Raw genomic sequence first — 20,993 nt, forward strand, 5'->3', positions numbered from 1 at the left:
GACCAACAAGCGTAAGATCGAATCCACGCGACGGAGTGAGCTCCTGTCGCTTGTCCCAGCTCCTGCCAACCTAGTGGTTCGAAAGCATGCAAATGCGAGTAGATATATAGGTGCCACCACTATGGGAAGGTAACAGCGTTCCGTGTCTAAGTCGCACTGGCCATGTGACCACGGAAGATTGTCTTCGGACAAAACGCTGGCTCTATGGCTTGGAAATGGGGATGAGCACAGCCCCTTAGAGTCGAACACGACTGGACAAAAATTGTCAAGGGGAACCTTTACCTTTACCTAATCCACACTGGATTATTGGGGAGGTTCCCCTGTTTCCTTAGATAAGCATTTTAGTGGTATTTCTGCAAACTTCAGAAATGCTGCTGCCACCCTCATGTCTCCATTTTGGGCTCTGGTTTGTTTTGTTGTGTCCTGCATTTTGACTCTAATCCAGTCAACACTCACCGCTTGTGTTCACTTTTAGAGGGACTGATGGCTTTCTTAATTGTTTCTGAGTGTGAGAGAGTCCAATGGCATGGAGCCTATAGCCCTGATTTTTACTTCCTAATGTGCTGTTGTGCCACATATGACACAATTGGCTTAATGTGCATAATGGTTGTTGTGGGTTTTTTGGGCTCTTTGGCCGTGTTCTGAAGGTTGTTCTTCCTGACGTTTCGCCAGTCTCTGTGGCCGGCATCTTAGGGGATTGGAGTAGGAACTCTGTCCATGCTCTGTTCCATAAAGATGCCGCCACAGAGACTGGTGAAATGTCAGGAAGAACAACCTTCAGAACACGGCCAAAGACCCCAAAAAACCCACAACAACCATTAGATCACAGCCGTGAAAGCCTTTGCGAATACATTAATGTGCATAGTTTGCCATCTCACAGAATATTGCCACATAGAACCATTTTTGCACCTTTGTTGCACACTGCATCACACTTTGGTCCAAAGAACTCCAGACAAATACCTGGTTTTCCTTTTATCACAGTATGTCTTCTTGGCAACAGTGTGAGGTAGGTAAGGATGAAATGGGCACTGGGGCAAGTGGACCGGTAGACATAATTCAGAATGAGAATTCTAACACACGTTAACAATTAGGAGTGCGAAACACAAATTCTTTCAGATTCGCCAATCATATGGGGTTTACAAGTGTGTCTGTGAGTGTGTCTCTGTGGGTGTATCTGATGTGATATCATTGCTGTATTAATATACAGTACTAATACTTTCTTTAAAACTTAATGATGGCGTCTTTTTATGCTGAAAATAGGAATCTTGTTTCTGGTGCCATTTTTGTTTTTAAAAAACCTACACGTGTATTTAGCTGGTGTAGCCATTATGCCAAATTTTTATGTCATAAATAAAAAGAAGTAGTATGTATACTCAGAATATTTTTCTTGCTCTTTGCTGTTTGATCATCTTGACCAAGAACATAGAACACTGGTTTCTCTTAGTAAACAATACTACTTCTTATAAAACCACAACTCCTAGTGGTCTAAGTTATGCTCACATGTTTTAATTACAAATCTTAGTAACCTTATGTTCTCTGGCATGGTTGACATTTGAATCTATCATGGGAAGACATCAGTCATTCTATTAGAAAGAGGTCTAAATATGGACAAAACCTCTGTGGCTTCTAGTGAATCCTGACAAAACAATAAACTAGCTTTTGAATTTCACAGAACACCTTACTGTGCTGTGCTTGATGTTGAACAAGAAAAGGAAAAGGACAGAGAAAAGGAAAAACATGATTCAAGTAGATGGCATCGTAAAAAAGCTGCCGCCATCTGAGTGTTCTTCTGAGAGAGATTAGGTTGATTGCACCCTGTGCAAAAGATAAAAAGGTTTGCTTCTTATTCTAATCAGAAATCATGGGCATCACCATAAAAAAAATCTTTACTGACCCTTAATTGCAGCAGACTACAGTCATTTAGCAGCATGTAGCCAAAGTTCTTGAGGACTATACTGAAAATTACGTGGAATGATTTGGGTTTCATTTAAACAGCAGTGAGATGGTATACTTTAAAAGTGCAGGCACTCATCATGACAGTTTCCATAGTTGTGCCCAAAAAGAGTACAAAAAAAAAAAGCAGGTAGCTTTGTTGATTCTGTGGGTATGTGCATGGGTGCATGTGCACACACAGTAGCAGTATAGAACATAATACCTAATTTACTGGAATCGTAGAAAAGTGACCTGCCAAAGGACAGTGTTCTGATTAGTATGGTGGACTCAAGCTGAAGGGCCACAAGATTTCTGCTTCTAACATGGCCCCTCAGAGTTGACAATCCTATTTCAGCAGTTTTCCTCAGCTCTTCTGCTGAACTATTGTGCCGTAATTGTTTGAAGGACAAATCCTCTTCCAAATACTTTGCATTTTAACATAGAAAGCCCACAACAAGTTGCTGCTTAAGTTCCCTCATCTTTTAACTACTGTGAGGACTGCAGGGAAGATCAAAGAGAATAGAAAATGTTGAGGGGCACAGCAGGTGCCATTCTTATTCAAAAAGTTACAGCATTTTGACTAAGTGGCTGAAATCCTGTTTGTGGAGCTATACTAGGTAAGGCCAGTGATGTCATCAGCTGTGGTTATTTTTCAGAAATGATCAAAAATTATCTCCCACCCTCAGAAGATCCCAGGGCTGCCATGGAAATTTGTTGTTGCCTTTGGGAGCCGTAGAACAGAGAAGAGGTCTTCAGTTTCTATGAAGGGCTATCATCCTCATGGAGATTTTTAAAAAAATTACAGTCTGCTCTCATCCTGCAAAAACTTCTCCATGACAAAAAGGAATCCAGTGGGATTTGTTTATTCCACCAGAATGACCGCAATAGATGACATCATCAGTTTTAATGAGGCATCATTTTGCAAACAGGATTTCAACCTTGGTTCCTCTACACACCACCCATTTTCAACGGGGAGGGGAGAGATATGGCCCCCCTGGCATATTTGAAGGGGGCCACAGGTTGGAAACAATTCTTCATACACCGCTCTGTCAGGTTCATTATGCGGCTTATAGAATCCTGATTCAACCTATATTTCTTTCACATTATGTTTATGGCCAAAAAAAGAGTTGAGAATGTCACCTCTACACCACTAGATTTAAAAGAGAAACATGAATTTGACTAGGAAATGGAAAGGAGAAATGTGACACTGTGGGTTTTTTTGTTGTTGTTGTTTTAGGCATAGAACACTAACACTGTTTTGTACTGAAGTCTTTTCTCACTCTGTTTTTTTTTAAATTTTATTGTAGGGATATAAAGCCTGATAACATCTTGCTGGATGAGCAGGGTAAGTGCCAATTCTTTCTGGCTGTAATTATGTGTGCACACATTCAGCCACAGAGCAAAATATAGTGTGGCCTGTTAGATAGAAAACATGTTGAGGCAAAACAACAACAACAACAACTGCCCTGGGCCCTGTGTTTCTATTGAATTAAGTTTAAAATGACCTATTTCTACCGTTAACCTCATCTGTCCGCCCGCCCACTCCCTCTCTGTGTGTTTCATTTACAAATTGAAATGAATCTTCATCTGTTGACATGATGACCCAGCTTTCCATTTGCTTCCCACATAATATTGGATGGGGAGAAAGTGGAAATTTTCTCCCCATTTTTGATTTGAATAAGCAATAGCTTTTCATCATGTGTAAACCTGAACTTGAAAAGTTATTTCTAGAAACATAATTAGTTAACAGTTATACTGTAACTGATTTTTCCATAATTTTTTAAAACATTTCCTCTAGACATGTTTCCAAGATAAAAATTAGCTCCTGTCAGAGCGACGGGTTTTAAAAAGCAAGTGCTTGGCTTCTGGTGTCCCAAAATAATTATTATTACATTTACTTTTCATTCATTCATTCATTCATTCATTTTCCTGCCTTTCTTCCCGGCAGAGATCCAGGGCAGCATACATAAATGTTTAAAACCTACGATTAAAAGAAGCAAAGTGTGATGTTTGTATACTGCCCCATAGAGCTTAAAGCATTCTCTGGGACTTTACAATTTAATTATGTACGCTACACATTGATCCCCAGCAAACCAGGCACTCAATTTACCAACCCCAGAAGGAAGGAAGGCTGAATGAACCTCAAGCCTGGGAACAGGGTTTTGGCTGCAGTACTGCAGTTTAGTCGCTGTGCCACAAGGCTCCCTGTGTGCCACCTTGAATCTTACAAAAGAAGAAAAGTGAGCTATCAGTGAAGTAAAATGAAGTGGCTTAGTGTTATGTCTCAATCAAGCTTCTAAGTTTGTTCTGTTAACTCCAATCAGGCCTCCCTCCTACAAAAAAGATTTTCATATTGGATGAATTTAAGGGAGAACTGGTGCCATTCATATTAGCAAACAATTCCACGACAAGGCATCCACTCACTTGATATAATGGCTCAAAATGCTTCCGTTTTTGGACCTTGTGCAGCTCTTATGGTCAGATGGTGGTGACAGTCATGGTCTCAAGGGAGACTGTTAGAAAATGAGGGCTGTGTCTAAGGCTTTCCAATTTGAAATCTCTTTCAAAACTATTCTGATGGCATTCAGAGATGTGGCGTCATTAGAATTTATTTGGTGTTGTCTTTCTGCTACATGCCCTTGAAATCAATGCCCTTCTGACTATTTCTTCTTTGCAATTTCTGTGTGCGTTTCTCCAACCATGACAGGAGAGATGTGTGATTCCGTTCAAGCATGCAAAGAGCCTTTTACCTGTAGCTTAGTTTTGTTTTTGTTTTTTCCTTGTGCCATTGTTTTCACGGAATCAGTATCTATCTTTAGACTGCTAAAATTGCACTTGTTTTCCAATGGCTTTCACTCCTTAGGGATGATACTTTGAACTTCTGTTCCACTTTCTTTGCATTTCTGCTAAGTCTGTGCCCAAGTGTAGGAGAATAAGAAGAGGCTTGGCCAAAGTTTAATTCAGTAGTGGGAATAACAGCCATCATGGCCAATGGACTTTTCACATTGTACACAGTACTCTTACGCTTGGTAGTTTTCAAGTTAGTTGTTCCAATATACAGTTCCAGGAGTGCACTTAGCTTCATGACCGTAGACCATTTGAATGCTGCAAATCCTAGATCTAGATTTCATAAATATTTAAGAACATCTATTTTCCCCAAGTGACATGCTGACATATGATGACATTTGTATCTTGTCAGCCTTCTGTCTCTGTGTTTTAGACCAGCTGCAAAATTTGTGTGACTTTCCTATATGAACCCCTAGTCTGACTAAAGTTCAAACACCAAAGCAATCAGCACAAACCTAAGAGAAAGAAGACACTATTTCAAAAAGTTTGAAATGGATTTAAAATACTGTAATTGTATCACCTGTACCCTGCCCTAAGCTCTTTTGATCTAAGATGGAGTATAAATATTCTAACAGACAGACAACTAGTCATTTCATAGTTCTTAAAGCTATGACTGCTCATGATTCCTTTCCCCACCTTTGCTGGAGTTTCATTCTTCACCAAACGTGTGATGAAAACTTATGCAACGTATGCAGACTTCCCACGAAGGCAACAATAGTTTTGGGATTGAGTTCCTGTAGATGTGCTGACACTATTAACTGGTGAGGTTTTACCACTGTTAAAGAGAGTGGCCCAACTCCTATCGGTATTACCTCAAGGATTGTGTATCTTGCTGCAGCTACTTGCAGTGCACTGACAATTCATTCATGTGCCTGGTCACATATCTCTCTGCAGTGAAGATATTCTCTAGCACCTTTTATGTTAGCCCCAAGTTATACAAACCTTACATGAACACAAGTAGGATTCCAGTTAGTGTGTACTAAGGAATGAAAATCCAGACTCATTATTCCAACAGATGTTCATCACCATTATTGCTCCACAAAGGCTTACCAACAAAGACTGCCTGCATCAGAGGGCTTTAGCTAGACAATGCAACCAAATCCTTGTTACCTCATCTAGCTAAGGTGGAGGGCAGAGCCCTTTAGGAAGACAGCTTAGAATTCTCTTCAGTATCTGAAAGGGCCAAACAAACAAACATCAGAATAGAGATGGCCTGGAGCAGCATTATTAAGATGAAAAATGTAATATGGAACAAAAATAGGAAATTGACCTTGAGAATGCATTTTGTATGGTGTTATATATATTCTTGATGAAACCCTGTGGCGTGGAATCACCTGGTTTAGGGGAGAACACTATAAAAAGATATCAGCATGAAAAATTTGGATTTATCACAGGATGTTAAGGATGCTCTGCCTAAAGAGGTTCACTGGTGAAGAAATGCTAAACCTAACGAACAAAGACCAAGAGATGCAGAAAATAGAATGCTTCATTCAGGTAGTGCAAAGCAAAAAATACAGATGGTTACAGACAATCCATCAAGAAATAAAAGTGACCAGAAAGAAGGATTTAGTAGTTAAGGAATCTGGATGACAGGTTTGGATGCAACACAATAGCATCTAGCTTCAGGTAATAAACAACAAGAAGAGGAAACTAAATCTTTCCTTTTCCCCTCCCTCCCTCCCTCTCATTGGCTAGCATCCTGTTCATGCTGGTCGGGCTGAGAAAATAACTGGGCCCAGGTCAGCCAGTAAGTTTCATGACAGAGTTGGGGGTTTGGAGCCAGGTTTCCTGAATTATATTAGGCATCCTTCAGTCTCGAAAGACTACGGTAACATGCTCTGTATGGAGGACTTGGGACAGCGTCTAGTGTGGCTGAAGAGGCCAATTCGAGAGTGACAATCCCTTCCACACTTAGGACAAATACAATCTGTCCCCTGTCCAGCTCCCTGATTTTGCTGCTTTCATGACTGCCTCTTTGCCTCGGCCTGCTGGACAAGTGTCTTTTCAGATTGGGAGAGGCCATGATACAATGCCTGCCTCCAGGCTGAATGCTCACATGTCAAAGTTGAAGTCCATTCCTAAGGCCTTCAGATCCCGCTTGCAGATATCCTTGTATCGCAGCTGTGGTCTCCCTCTGGGGTGATTTCCCTACACTAATTCTCCTTACAGGAGATCTTTTGGAATCCGACCATCAGCCATTCTCACGACATGCCCAAGACAACGTAGACGTCGCTGTTTCAGTAATGTATACATGCTAACAATTCCAGCTTGTTCTAGGACTACTCTGTTTGGAACTTTGTCCTGCCAAGTGATACCAAAAATGTATCAGAGGCAACATATATGGAATGTGTTCAACTTCCTCTCCTGTCGTACACAAAGGGTCCAGGACTCATTGCAGTACAGGAGTGTGCTCAGGACACAGGCTCTATAGACCTGGATCTTGGTATATGCCATCAGCTTCTTATTAAGCCATACTCTCTTTATAAGTCTAGAGAACATGATAGCTGCTTTGCCAGTGCATTTATCCAGCTCGACATCTAGGGAGAGAGTGTCAGAGATTATTGAGCCAAGGTATACAAAGTCATGAACAACCTCCAATTCTTCTGTGGAGATGGTAATAGAGGGAGGTGAGTCCACGCCCTGGCCCATGACTTGTGTTTTCTTCAGGCTGATAGTTAATCCAAAGTCTTGGCAGGCCTTACTAAAACGATTCATGTGTTGTTGGAAGTCTTTAGCAGAGTGGGCAACAATGGCTGCATCATCTGTGAAGAGGAGGTCCCGTATGCATTTCAGCTGGACTTTGGTCTTCGCTCTCAATCTAGAGAGATTAAAGAGCTTTCCGTCTGATCTAGTCCAGAGATAGACACCTTCTGTTGCAGTTCCAAAGGCGTGCTTCAGCATGACAGCAAAAAAGATCCCAAAAAGGGTCAGCGCAAGGATACAGCCCTGTTTCACTCCACTTTGGATGTCAAAGGGATCTGATGTTGAGCAGTCAAAAACTATAGTGCCCTTTATTTCCTCATGAAAGGACCTGATGATGTTAAGGAGTCGAGGTGGACGTCCTGAATTATAGTCACTATACTAAACCACTATGCTACCCTGACTCTTGTTATTCTATATTGCATTTTGGATCCTTAATCTTTTGTGTTCAGACTTGCCACATTCATATCTTATTTTAAATATAAATCATGCCTTGTCAAATTGTGGTGTGTTTTCTCCTAACCCAACAATCCACACAAAGATTATCTTCACTCAGATAAAAGATGATTATCCCATGTTTCTAGGTTTTCAGCAGTTCTGTTTTACAGTTCAGTGTGCTAGCTAATTGTGTTTTTTTGAGAACCTTGGGATTGTACTTTAATAATTAAATTCCAAGAAATGGTACCTCTACAGCATCTTCTTGGGTTTTTTGTTAGGTTCAGCTTTTGTTGGGTTGTTTTTTTTTTTTTGCTAATATTGTTGAAAGTTGAATAAAATGATAATCTCTATGATTCATCATTTTATGAATGTGATTTCCTGCAAGGAGATGAGAGCAATATACAGGAAATGAACAGTAATGGGATTTTGCCTTGGTCACCCACTGCTTCTTCCTTAAGAGCCCTCTGAGGAGTCATTGACTGCTTACTTTTCTTTCTCCAGTGAAATAGCAATGGAATAACACAATATCCACTTCACTTTAAGAATGATAGATCCAAATGTGTTCTGTTGCATATCTGATTTTTGGTAAAATTCTTTCTTTCTTTCTTTCTTTCTTTCTTTCTTTCTTTCGTTCGTTCGTTCGTTCGTTCGTTCGTTCGTTCGTTCGTTCGTTCGTTCGTTCGTTCGTTCGTTCGTTCTCTTTGGAATACAGTAGAAATACAGAGACTCATAGAGAAGAATAGTGTCAAATTCCCCATGACATCCCACCTGCTTTCAGTGCCACTCTTGGGAAAACACAATGCTTATTGACTTCAGTTGGAACAGAGTTTTTAAATTTGATTTTCAGCTCAACAGGACAACCATTTACATGTTACCTGAGCAAATTGGCAAAGGCGCAAGGTGTTGCTTTTATGTATGTGGAGGACCTTCCTGGATTGGAACCACATTGTATTATGGATGAAGGGAAGGGCAGCATGAAGAGGGTTCTTCCCAACATTGAAAAAGAGGGCAGTTTTTCAAGAAATAAACCATTATTCCTTGCATGAATCCCTTGCTCCTCTGTACATTAATTGCCAGAGCAAAATGGAACTTTAGATAGATTTAGTCATTAAAAAACTGGTTCCTTTACTTCTCTCTCAGGTCACGTACACATCACAGATTTCAACATTGCCACAGTGCTCAATAAAGAAATGAAAGTTGCCACCATCGCTGGTACAAAGCCTTATATGGGTGAGTAATCGGACAAGATTTAGGCTACAGGTTATTTATGTGATAATCATTGCGTGGAATATCTTGTTTCAAGGGATGCAGAGGAACATTTTAATTCTGGTCCTGGCCAGATATGAAAGCAACCTAAAAAGATGAAAGGCCTATTTGGGTAATATTTCATGGCAGATCTGATCTTACATGTGGAGTCAGTGCAGTGGCTCCCTCTCCACGCCCACCCATACAGCCTGTTGTAAAGCCACCTCAAGGCATAAAATCCTACAAGACTAAAGGAAAACTAAGGAGCCAGTTCCTCGATTTGTAGCCATAGCCTGCAGTTGAAGGGACTGTTCTCATATGGATTGTCAAGGCAGACCAAGTACAATGGCATTACATACTGGACTTGGTCAGACCTTTGAAATGCGATCCAGAAGAACCTCAATGGTACAAACAAGAGTACACAGTTTTCAATGAATCCTTTCTAAACTACTGCCACTGCCTGTCCCTTCATTGTTGATTTGAATTATAGCTAAGTCATGGCTGTAGGTTTCTGAAATTTAAAAAGCTGTCCGTTGTCAGCAGTTTTTTCTTTAATATGCCTGTTAAAGAGATGGGACAGAGATGAAAAGAAGCAACCAGTAGACATCAGTTATTTGGTATGATTCTATTTCTTGTGTGTTTAATAGGTAATGGCCTTTCACTGTAGGAATCAGTGTTGGTGGCAATATCTCCCCTGATATTTAATCCAAAACAGCGACAGTCATGAAATATGTGAAATAATACTGTATTTTGGTTAGTTTGAATAACTGTTAAGACATTATCGTGTGAGTGTGCAAGCACTTTCCCCCAACAAATGCAAGTACAGTGGACCCTTGACTTACAGACGGCTTGACTTACAGACTTTTTGAGTTACAGACTTCTGTGGCTGCAAAATTTAGGTTTGACTTGCAGCCTGTGAATTGACTTACAGACCAGAAAAAAAACCAAAATGGAACAAAAACGGCCTGTTACGGGATTAATCGGTTTTCAATGCACTGTAGGTCAATGGAGACTTGACCTACAGACTTTTTGACTTGAGAACTGCCTTCCAATACGGATTAAGTTCTCAAGTCAAGACCCCACTGTATTGTTTCCATGCCTGAGAATAAGATGGAAGGCTTGTTTCATGCTTTCTGTAGTGACGATGCACTTGATGTAACAAAACTGCATGAAACACTTAGCCAACCTGTTAATGCCTGTGCAGAATCAGAGAATGTAGACATGATGAGTCAGTTCCCTAGGTGCACAGTATTTTTGTGCAATTTCTGAACTGCCATGTATGCCTGAAGAAGGTGGCAGAAATCTTTTGATTCCCATTTTCTTGACTGTCGATTTTTATTGCCATGAGGACACCAAATGAGAGGATCTGTTCTCACGTTACAATTATTTTTCTGCATTAGGGACAGATGCATTGATAGCTGCACTTCTGTAGATCAGAAATGCTGACAAAGTAAGAGTAGCATTATGGCATGGCCTCTGAGGGAAGAGCTAGGGTCACTGTTGTCCAGGTAGCAGGCAATATAGATATCAAGTGGGGTTCGCTTTCCTCTTTACTGAGGAAGGACATACTCCTTAGCTGTCTCAACTGGTACGACAGGGCTTGAAACCAGAGCCTAGAAAACTCACATTAGAACTGGTTGCAGTTCTATAGTATGACTGGTACTTAAAATGCCTTCAGCAGCATTTACTGTTTGGGAGATAATTATGGAATCTGTGCAAGAAGAACATCAGCATTCCATGCATGCAAATATACTACAGTCAAGGCCCTGTGCTCAGAATTTTAAGTTCAATAAACTAGTGAGATGACTAAAGCCTGAATAACACTAAGGCACGTGCTTATGCACACCACCACAGATGTATCAAGGCCTCTAACAAAGGTAAAATAGGGACTGTTCCTGATAAATAAGATATCTGGGCTTGAACTGTGGGCAGCTGACAGAAGAGAGAGCAAGATATTCACAATTGTGTCAGTTGAATCAAAGCCACGAATCAGAGCTGAAAGATTTGCAAAGGTTTTCCACGCACAAGCAAACTGTTAAAAGATGGGAGTCCTTTGTAGTCAGTAAAATGCCAGTCCAGAACACAAGCATATTTCACTCCCTAGAGCAGAGGTAGGTGACGGGTGGTCCTTCATTTGTTGTTGGGCTTTGGCTAAATCCTTGATTATGGGGGTGGATGAGAACTTGAATAGAAGAACACCTTGAGGGTCACTTGTTCCCCACCTGGTCTAGCAACATGGTCCAAACTGTTGTTCTGTGAATCACCATGTGGGACAACTGCATTCAGATTGAGAGAACCCAAATTCTACCTCCAAGGGCTCTTGACCTGAGGACATCCGCATGTATATTGTAGTTTCAGAATGAATATTTATAATGTACCAGCCAAGTCTAACAAGTATTCTGATACGATTCTGTCATAAAGCAATCACAATTTCTCTATTTTTCAGCTCCTGAGATGTTCAGTTCTACAAAACCTATTGGCTATTCCTATGCTGTTGACTGGTGGTCATTGGGCATTACAGCCTACGAGCTTCTTAGAGGCCGGGTACTGTACAATCAATTTACACATGTTATTCACCTTTACATCCATTAATCAATCCCATTATTTTCTGTTTTCTGGAAATGGTTGCTCTCTGGATCGGCATTCCTTGTATAATGGGTTCATTAAAATTCCAAAGAATCCACTTCAGCCTAAAAAGCAAATTATCTTACTGACTGATGCACATTCCAATCATAGAAGCTGTCATAGAAGCTGAGGAACTGCAAGGAGCAAAATCCATCTCTATTTTACAATTACAGAACAATCCTGTGGTTTGAGGAAGATATGGAGTGCTGCGTGTGAATTAGCAATCCAACGCATTTCATGCTTCAGCATGCCTTGGTGGTAGATTGAATTGCAACATATTTGCAAAGTTTTGTGTGTGTCGTCTAGAAAGCTTTTAGGTTCAGTCCAATAGATAGGCAAAATGGGAAGTTTCACAGTACCCGAACTACCTAAAAGAGTGTACCGGAGTGTTTTTGTTTCTGTTTTTTTTTAAAAAACATTTTGAAATATTTTGTCACACATAGGTAACAACCTACTTTAGAATCTTTCAGTCAGTTTGGATTGCAGTTTGGTTGCAGTTCTGGAGAGTTATCTGACGCTTTGGGTGAGGTTCACGTTACACGGAAATTTTTCGAACTTTCAACTGAGGCTGTTGATCAACTGGCACCACCTACAGCCTACTGTAGATTCGAGATGCTTGCGTGGGCACCTGAGTCATCATCTGTTCTAGAAACGTTGACCAGCCTCCTGGCTGTACATGTGGACCTTATTTTTCTTACAGCCTTTTAAAAGAGCAAGTAGGGTATTTAACAGCTTTCAGTCCTGGTACAAATATGGTATAAAATGATGTGACACTTTGATAGTACCATCCTGTGATCCATGGGAAACCTTTGTGCACAGTCAGAGTCACAGTTTGGGGGCATGGATCCTGCTTCTCTCCTCCTGTGGAAAGAGCTGTTCCTCTTGCATCTCAGTCAAAGCTTTGTTACTATTGAGGGGAAAGGATCAGAGGTAACAGAGCAGGGGAGTTTCTGTACCTCCATATCCCAAAGCCCTCTCTGGAGTTTCATATCTCCCAACAGGTTGGAATTTCAGATCAGCAGTGGGAAGGAAACGGCTTTTAAAAAAATACACGGGAGAAAGTGTGGCAAACACCACTCATCGCACTGCCCTTCTCCTTCTCTGTGATCCCCCTCCACTTTATAAAGCTGAAGCACAATTCCTTCAGAGTATAAGATGCTGCTATATTTAGTGCCAGGCTTTTACCGTTGTCCCTGCCTGCTATTCTTGAGACACCTCTCAATATGCCTCTGAAACCAAACGCAAGTGTCAGGCTGGAAGCGGGTCCTGTCCCTGTGTGGAACCATTGTTGAGTTCTCTGTTGCCCTTTCTCCTCCCGTTGCAGCCACAAGTAGAAGTTTTGAAGTTTTCCTTTCCTTTGCGACTAACAACAACTTGTAAAGTTTGAGCAAGACTGCTGTTAAGATTAGCTACAAAGGGTTTTTTCTCTTCCTTGTGAAGAGATTTACACTCTAACTTCAGGAAAATAACTCCCATCACTGGCCATTCAGCAGACCCAGGATCTTATCTCTCTCTCCACATTTGAATCTGCATCTTACTATCAACAATACTTCTCAGAAAACCCGTTCAGACATCTGGAATGTAGATCCCAATTTAAATGCTGGGTTCTAATTAATTGGGACGTGGTGGCTCTGCGGGCTAAACCGCAGAAGCCTGTGCTGCAGGGTCAGAAGACCAAGCAGTCGTAAGATCGAATCCACGCGACGAAGTGAGCGCCCTTCGCTTGTCCCACCTCCCGCCAACCTAGCGGTTCGAAAGCATGCAAATGCAAGTAGATAAATAGGGACCACCTCGGTGGGAAGGTAACAGCGTTCTGTGTCTAAGTCGCACTGGCCATGTGACCTCGGACGATTGTCTTCGGACAAAACGCTGGCTCTATGGCTTGGAAATGGGGATGAGCACCACCCCCTAGAGTCGAACACGACCGGACAAAAATTGTCAAGGGGAACCTTTACCTTTACCTTTAACTAATTAATTCATTACATGATGATCCATGTAATGTTGCAAACTGATACTTCATCTTCCCTGCCTGGTGTTTCAACTTTCTGTCCATCCATCTTTCCTTTCAACTTGCCTCACTTGTATTGGTCAGTATAAAAACCATACAGATGCTTGGTTTGTTGAAGCAAGTCTATTTAATTTTAAAAATTGGCGTACAGTATTTGAAAACCAGATCAGACTAACCACAGTGCAGCTTAGACATAATGATAAATTAGTTTTAAGCTAAAACACAAGGGAAATCTCTCCATAGCAGCACCAGAGAACTGGGCATTGTGTGCAAACCTGAAACATGGCCAGGCTCATTTTCATAATAGAAAACAGTGGCTTGAAATTAAATGCTAACCAGGTGAGTTGTGTGCTAACAAAACTGGATATTATGAATAAATAAATGCTTTCTGTGTGGAGGAGACACACCAGAAATACGATGAGCATGGATAACATTTCTAGCATACAGCAAAGTGTTCCCAAGTCTAAACTTAAAGTGAAATATATTTTCCTTGAGTTTGCTCATCTCCATATGTGAACGTGTTACGTGCTGGAATAATGTATTTGCCCTGGGCTTTCAACTGGGTGCTGGGTGCAGAGCCAAAAGTTGAACGTTTGATTCCCCCTATCGTACCTCCCAGGAGGAGAAAGAGTCTGCGTGGCCTTGGGCAAACGGCACAATCTTGGGATGCCCCCACAAGAAGGAATAATAAGCCAACTATTCTCTACACAGAAAACCACTGAAAAGAGTTGCCAGACTTGACGGCACACAATTATTATTATTATTTATTGTTTAAATAGTCCCTTTTCAACCTTCGTTTAGATTCTTCCTGGCTTAGTTTCTTAATGAAACTGTTATTTACATACTATAATGCTAAAAACATCTAAATGGAGATTGAAAAATATGTTATATACACCAGTGGTTCTTAACGTGGGCGATAATGCCCCCCAGGGGGCGATTTTATTTTTCAGGGGGGTGGTAGAACAAAAAGGGGCGGCGTGGGGGCACTGGAGCAAAAGGGGGGCGGTAGGGGGGCGATGGAGCAAGCCAAACCTGTGAAGATGGCTGCAGCCTTTTTACAGTGTGCATGAATATATATTTTCCTGCAATCTTAATTTAGTTTCAGAGTTTTTGTCTTGAAATTTTTAGTTCCTGCATTGCGGTTTGTTTTTATGCCCTTTTTATATTTCTTTTTGCGTCTTAAAATTTGCTTACAACTAAATAATTAAATGTTACTTTTTGGGAGCATTTCATTTTCTTGGAATTGAATTTTGTTTTCAGCGGTCATTGGATTTAAGTGTCTTAAATAAATACATAAATAAATAAGATATCATCACCCTGGGGAGGGGGGCGATGATAACTTCTTCAATGGGTCAAAGGGGCGTTTCTTTCAAAAAGGTTAAGAACCACTGGTATACACTAGTGCTTTACTTCATAAGTACACTGCATTTCCAGTTGTACACTTTCTTCTACCAACCTGAGACCCGTTACTCAAACGTCAGAGCTACTTCAAGGACTTTGCCGGTTGCAAGCTCTGCCGCTCACACCGTTTCCCATCAATCATAGAATTATCAAATAACTTCTCGATAAGGCTGTCAGCTAAAAATCTGAAAGTCAGAAAGCTTTGAAACAGTACTCCAGTGACATACAGGAATGGACAACCTGAGAAATGGCATAGCATGCCAAATCTTTGGTGTAATTGGTACTTAAACATTCATAGCTTTTCACTGTACTGGAGTGAATCATCTATCTATCCTGCAGAAACTTCTTGCTCAATTAAGTGATGGAAATGAAGGTGTTTATAAATTGTTCTGAATTGTTAATATGTCTTAAGCTTCACTGTTCCCTGGTGCTCTTTCTTCTGTCTTCTTCACCTGTGAAGACGTATTGTAGAGGTGGCCAGCTCTTCAGCAAATGGGCCATAGATCTAGCCCAAAGTAAGAGACTTGCTCCCTCTACTGCATTTGTATATACCCGCCTCTTAGTTGCCTAGGATTTTTCTTCCTAAACGAGCAGCAACATGGTGCTGAAGAGGAACACTGAATCCTGAGCCATAACCAAAGTTGCAGATCCCGGCTGCCTATATCACTGGTTGTATCGATGCCATGTTGTTGGCCACCCACGATCTGAGGGATTATTTGAAACAGTCCTCCGTAGTTGCACTTGGTCTGCCATAGGTTGGCGGGTCAGAATGAATAGAGCAAATCATGCTGCTGTACCAGTGTACTTTGTTTGACTGGGCTGAGTTTCCTTCAGTATGTATCGAGGCTTGATTGAATGGCATTCTACTAATTGGATGAAACAAAGTGGCTTTTTTTTCAACTCACAGGAAATACTAATGGGAGCATTTCTCAGTGCTAGTGGTATTTTTTTAATAAGTGCAGCAAACAATAAGTGAAGTAAGCAGAGAAATACAGCCTTTAAAAATTTCAGGCGACATTAAAAGGACATCTGTATGCACGCATAGAAGTAAACTGATTTCCTGTGAACCCAGGCTGTGCTAGTGAAATGCCAGCTGGATGACAGTGCGAAGCCTTGATCGCTCCCTCTCCCTTTCATTTTGCTTTCTAATGTAACTTTGTTCTTGTTGCCCTCGCCTGCACTGATCTATTTATTTCAATCAAATTAGGCTCCCAGTTCAATGGAGAAGGACAGCGGGCCTGCGGGTGGGAGGCTGGGCAAGAACTCTGGGAAAGCAGCACAGTTGAGGTTTGGTACAGAGGCCGCTTTCAAACACAATGTCTAAAAGAGATAATTCGTTTTTTATAGTTGCTGGAGGGGATTTGTTTCAAAATTGCGTGCTCTGCTTTCTTCTTCTTCTTCACAGAGGCCCTATCATATCCGCTCAAGTAGTGCTACAAATGAAATTGCCCACGTGTTCAAGACAGCTGCCGTCATGTATCCTGCCGCTTGGTCAAAGGATGTGGTGTCACTGATTAAAAAGGTGGGTCTGCTTTGCGAACACGTTCATGCCGAGAAAGAAAAGGTTGTTTGCTTTAAAGCTTTGTAGTTGAATGGAAGCCCAACGCAAGTGGAACAATGCGTTCCATGAGGTGTGTGGTTGCCCCCATGACTCATCTCCCCCCCCATACTCCTCAGGAGCACCTGTTAGTACAAAGTGTGTGGTTTGATCGTATAATGCTCTCTGTTTCCACATGCTTCATTCATGGTACGGCACTGGCTCCCACTTTTAGAAGTGGGCAAAAAAACTCAAGAGTGCAATCATATCACATCATGCATTTTGTATTACTTGATTATGGATTTGATTACTAGGAGAGGTATCTAGCTTGACGTGCTAAGAAAGGTGATACTGCAGGCCACAGACAGAGTCTAGTTAACTAAAATTAAAGGATCCATATTAACAGCAGAATGGCCCAGTAGTGCATGTACCTGCATTTCACAGTTCAGGTGATATAAGGTGGAGACGGGCACACGGAAATACATTCTCTTTTATTAGTATAGATTTCTTGTGGATATTAATATACTATGGATATTTATAGACTGTCGTTTAGAAAAGCTCCCAAGAGGGAAGGGAGGTACGGAGCGACTGGCTTCAGTGATAGACAGTAATTCTGCCAAAAATCAAAAGAGAAGTGAGTTTGTTGTTGTTTTTTTAAAATACATTTTATTTTTTGAAAGGCCTTCCAGGTACCCTGTTTCCCCTTTGGCAAAGTGGCAGTCATGCTTCTATGGAGATGTTCACTTTACATCATTTATTCATAACAGCGATTCACTTATTTCCACATGCTGGAACTCTGGCTGGTTGGTTGCCAGCGTAGATGTTTTCACCAGCAGGAAAGTTCTCGGATAACGCGCCAACAGCTAGTCCTTATCAAAGTAGAGATAGGAGTGGGATGAATTTTTGAAAAGTCTATTTCTTTTAGCTGCTTGTTCTGCATGGGTTGCTTGTCACAGATCAGATGATATCCTGCCATCAAAGAAATTGCAGTGCTTCACCACTGTGAATTTTTATTTCCAGTGAATCTATTCAATGTGATGGGAAACTGATTGAAAAATACAACTCATATTTATTTTGTTAAATATGTTTTATTATACATAATATCTGGTTGCAGGAATTACAATCCAATCTTTTTATACCAGAAATGTGTGTGTGTATATGTGTGTCCTGTGCCCTCAAGTTGGAACCAAAGTATAGCGACCCAAATAGGGCTTTCAAGATAAATGAGATATTTAAGGAGTGGTTAAACCAGTTCCACTCCCCAAGTGCATTTCTGTGGCCAAGTTGGGATTTGAACCCTGTTTCCCAGAGCCCTGTCCACTACACCACACTGAGAATCATACCAGATATAATGGCAGAAATTAATTTTGCATCTCTGATATGTATGTCCCCAGGAGTAAACCATTAATGCTGTCCAGATATGGAAAATTGCTATATTAGTTTTCCCATACAGTTTACTTCACACAAAGCCTGCATGAATATAAATGAAGTTATCCCAAACACATTTAGGGAAATAGAAATGTCAAGACTTACAATGCTGTCCTATGGTCCCTGAAAGAGTGTCCCAGGAAAGATAGGATATCTCCCCTCTGAATATGGAGAAGCTGGCACTCCAACACTGAGAGAGGCGAAAGCAGGAAGATTTGAGGTGTGTCATGTGTAGACCATCAACTGCTTTGGACATTCACGATCCCAAGCCATCCTGGTTTCAGAGTATGCCCCTAATACAGGGGAACTTGAAGACCAGCCCTACAGCTAGTCTAAATGATTTCCTTCCTACCGCTCTTATCTCTGCTTTGTCAGCAGGAGCCTGATAGAATTCTAGGTCAGATCACCACCTAATTAAATGCAGCCTCACAGGGCCACTTCCCTCCCGTGGGGAGCTTGGACCCATTAAGAAGGTCTGCCCCTGCAGGTTACTGGATTCTGTTGGATTCCAGGACTCCATGCGAGGGATACTGATTGATCTGGCTGGCACTCTTGTTGAGGCTCTGGTTGACAGTTGATTTGGTGACAAGAAACTCGACTTCCGTCTGACTTGGTTGGTGCTCCTGTCAATGCTCTGGTGGATGGCTGGTATACTGCCGCCACCAGGGCGGTCGACACGATCGCACCTAAACGCCCTCTCCACCGTTGAGCCTGGCCAGCCCCCTGGTTTCACCAGCAGTTCAGGCCATGAAGTGTAATTGGAGAAGGCTAGAGAATATTTGGAGAAGGGCCCAGACGGAAATTAATTTAAAAACCTTGATCCGTTCCAGTCGGGCTTCAGGCTGTGGCATGGTACACAAACAGCATTGGTCACCCTGCAGGATGACCTCCTGAGGGAGGCCGACAGGGGCAATATGTCCTTGTTGGTCCTCCTTGATAGCTCTGCGGCCTTTGATACTGTTGACCACGGTATCCTCCTGGGGCGGTTCTCCAAGCTACGGATCAGTGGCCTCACTTTGGCATGGCTCCGTTCCTTCTTAGAGGACCATCCCCAGAGAGTGCAGCTTGGTGAGATGACTCACCCCGTGTACTTCCACCCCAATGACTTCCACCCCATCGACCATCTTGCTAATGCTAATTAATATCTATATGAGGCCTGTGGGGCTCGGTGTCATCGTTACGCTGATGACACCCAGTACTACCTCTACTTTTCTCCAACAGCAGTGGATGCTGTTCCGTCCCTTGAATGCTGTTTGGGGACTGTTCTGGGGTGGATGAGGGCAAATGGACTGAGGCTGAATCTGCACAAGATGGAAATCTTGCGCATGGGTGGCTCAGTGGGTTGGGAAACTCCCTTTCCTTTGGGGGAGGAACTGTTCCCATGAAGAATAAGGTTTGTAGCTTGGGTATCTATCTGGGCCAGGATCTCACCATGGAAACGCAGGTGACAAGAAACTCGACTTCAAGTTTATGATGATAACATTCAAAGCCCCAAACAGTTTAGGGCTTCAGTATCTAGCAGAATGCCTGCTCCCAGACAGATCTGTCCATAATACCCATTCTTCACAGGCAGGGCGGTTGAGGGCCTTGACCCCAAAGGAGGCTTGGAGGGAAAGAACAAGAAGCCTGGCCTTCTCGGTGGTCACCCCTCACCTGTGGAACAATCTGCCCATGGAGATACGCCTGGCACCCTCGTTGGACGGGTTTAAACGAGCATTGAAAACCTGGCTCTTCCATCAGGCTTCCCCCAGGCATTAAGTTGCTGACATCTCTGCTTCCCTTTTATCATCCTTTTTGCCATTTTTTCATCCTCCTTTCTACCATCTTTATAGCTACCTGTTCTAATTTATCCTACTGGCACAAACCCAACTACGAACAGGAAACAAACATGAACCAGGTGTGGGGTGTGGGTCTTACATTATTGCCCGTGGTGTGTGCGGTTTTTAAAATTGATGCATGCTGAGGTATGCAGTAGTACTGAAGATGTGATGGACCGTTGGGCTATTAAGTTAAAAACACAGTAATAGAAAAGTAAAAAAAATCTGTTATGTTGTATTCCAAACTCTAAGGGAGGGGAGGAGAACAGAAGGCACAACAGTGTTACTGTCAGATCACATTTGGTCCTTGGTGGGCAATAGCAAATTAGCTCCACCCTTGTGGCAGCAAATCAGTAGGAACTGGTGGGGAAGAAATATTGTTTAGCCTGGCAATCATTTCAGTATGATTTGCTGTGTGGTTTTCATAGTGGCACTAAACAAGTTCCCACAAAAGGAACAGCAGTGGAAGCATGAATATCACCCACACAGTGGTTCCCAACCTTGGGTCCCCAGATGTTCTTGTACTAAAACTCCCAAAGCCTTCATCACTATCTGTGCTGACTGGGGTTTCTGGGAGTTGCAGTCCAAGAACATCTGGGGACCCAAGGTTGGGAACCACTGTACTGTCATTTAACATTGAACAAAACTTTTATCATGATCTAGAAATTCCATAGCTCCTTTGCTCCTTCGTGAATGAATAATGCAATGTCACCATTGTTTAAGTTTCCACTTTGTCCCCTTTGTATCTGTTTTAGCAGCTGTATGCATTATAGATGAGACCAACTGGGAATGTCAAATTTTGTCCTGGCTTTTCTGCCTCCAGTGAATTTCATCGGCAAGGGTTTGTTGCATTAGCTCAGGTATGGATTGTTTCCATACCTGAACTGGGAAAAGGTGAACAAGCACCTTCACCCTTTCTCCTGGTAGTGGCGCGGTGTGTGAATGTTGCAAATGCAGGATAGAATAAGGAAGAAAACAGAAGTAAGTTCTGAGAAGTTCAATCATGTTCTATTAA

The 20,993-nt window shown here is 41.9% G+C and overlaps 1 protein-coding gene across 2 annotated transcripts in view; it reads left to right on the plus strand.

Annotated features, from left to right (window-relative positions):
* STK32A (serine/threonine kinase 32A) overlaps positions 1-20,993 on the plus strand; it is a 90,627-nt gene that overhangs the window by 59,640 nt on the left and 9,994 nt on the right. For both annotated transcript variants that reach the window (XM_020807168.3, XM_078385778.1), the window contains 4 exons: positions 3,240-3,277; positions 9,058-9,147; positions 11,609-11,706; positions 16,602-16,718. In XM_020807168.3, coding sequence (XP_020662827.3) covers positions 3,240-3,277; positions 9,058-9,147; positions 11,609-11,706; positions 16,602-16,718 — 343 coding nt within the window. The remainder of the gene's footprint in view (positions 1-3,239; positions 3,278-9,057; positions 9,148-11,608; positions 11,707-16,601; positions 16,719-20,993) is intronic.

The sequence above is a fragment of the Pogona vitticeps genome, chromosome 2, assembly GCF_051106095.1.
Source record: "Pogona vitticeps strain Pit_001003342236 chromosome 2, PviZW2.1, whole genome shotgun sequence".
Classification (NCBI taxonomy): Eukaryota; Metazoa; Chordata; class Lepidosauria; order Squamata; family Agamidae; genus Pogona; species Pogona vitticeps.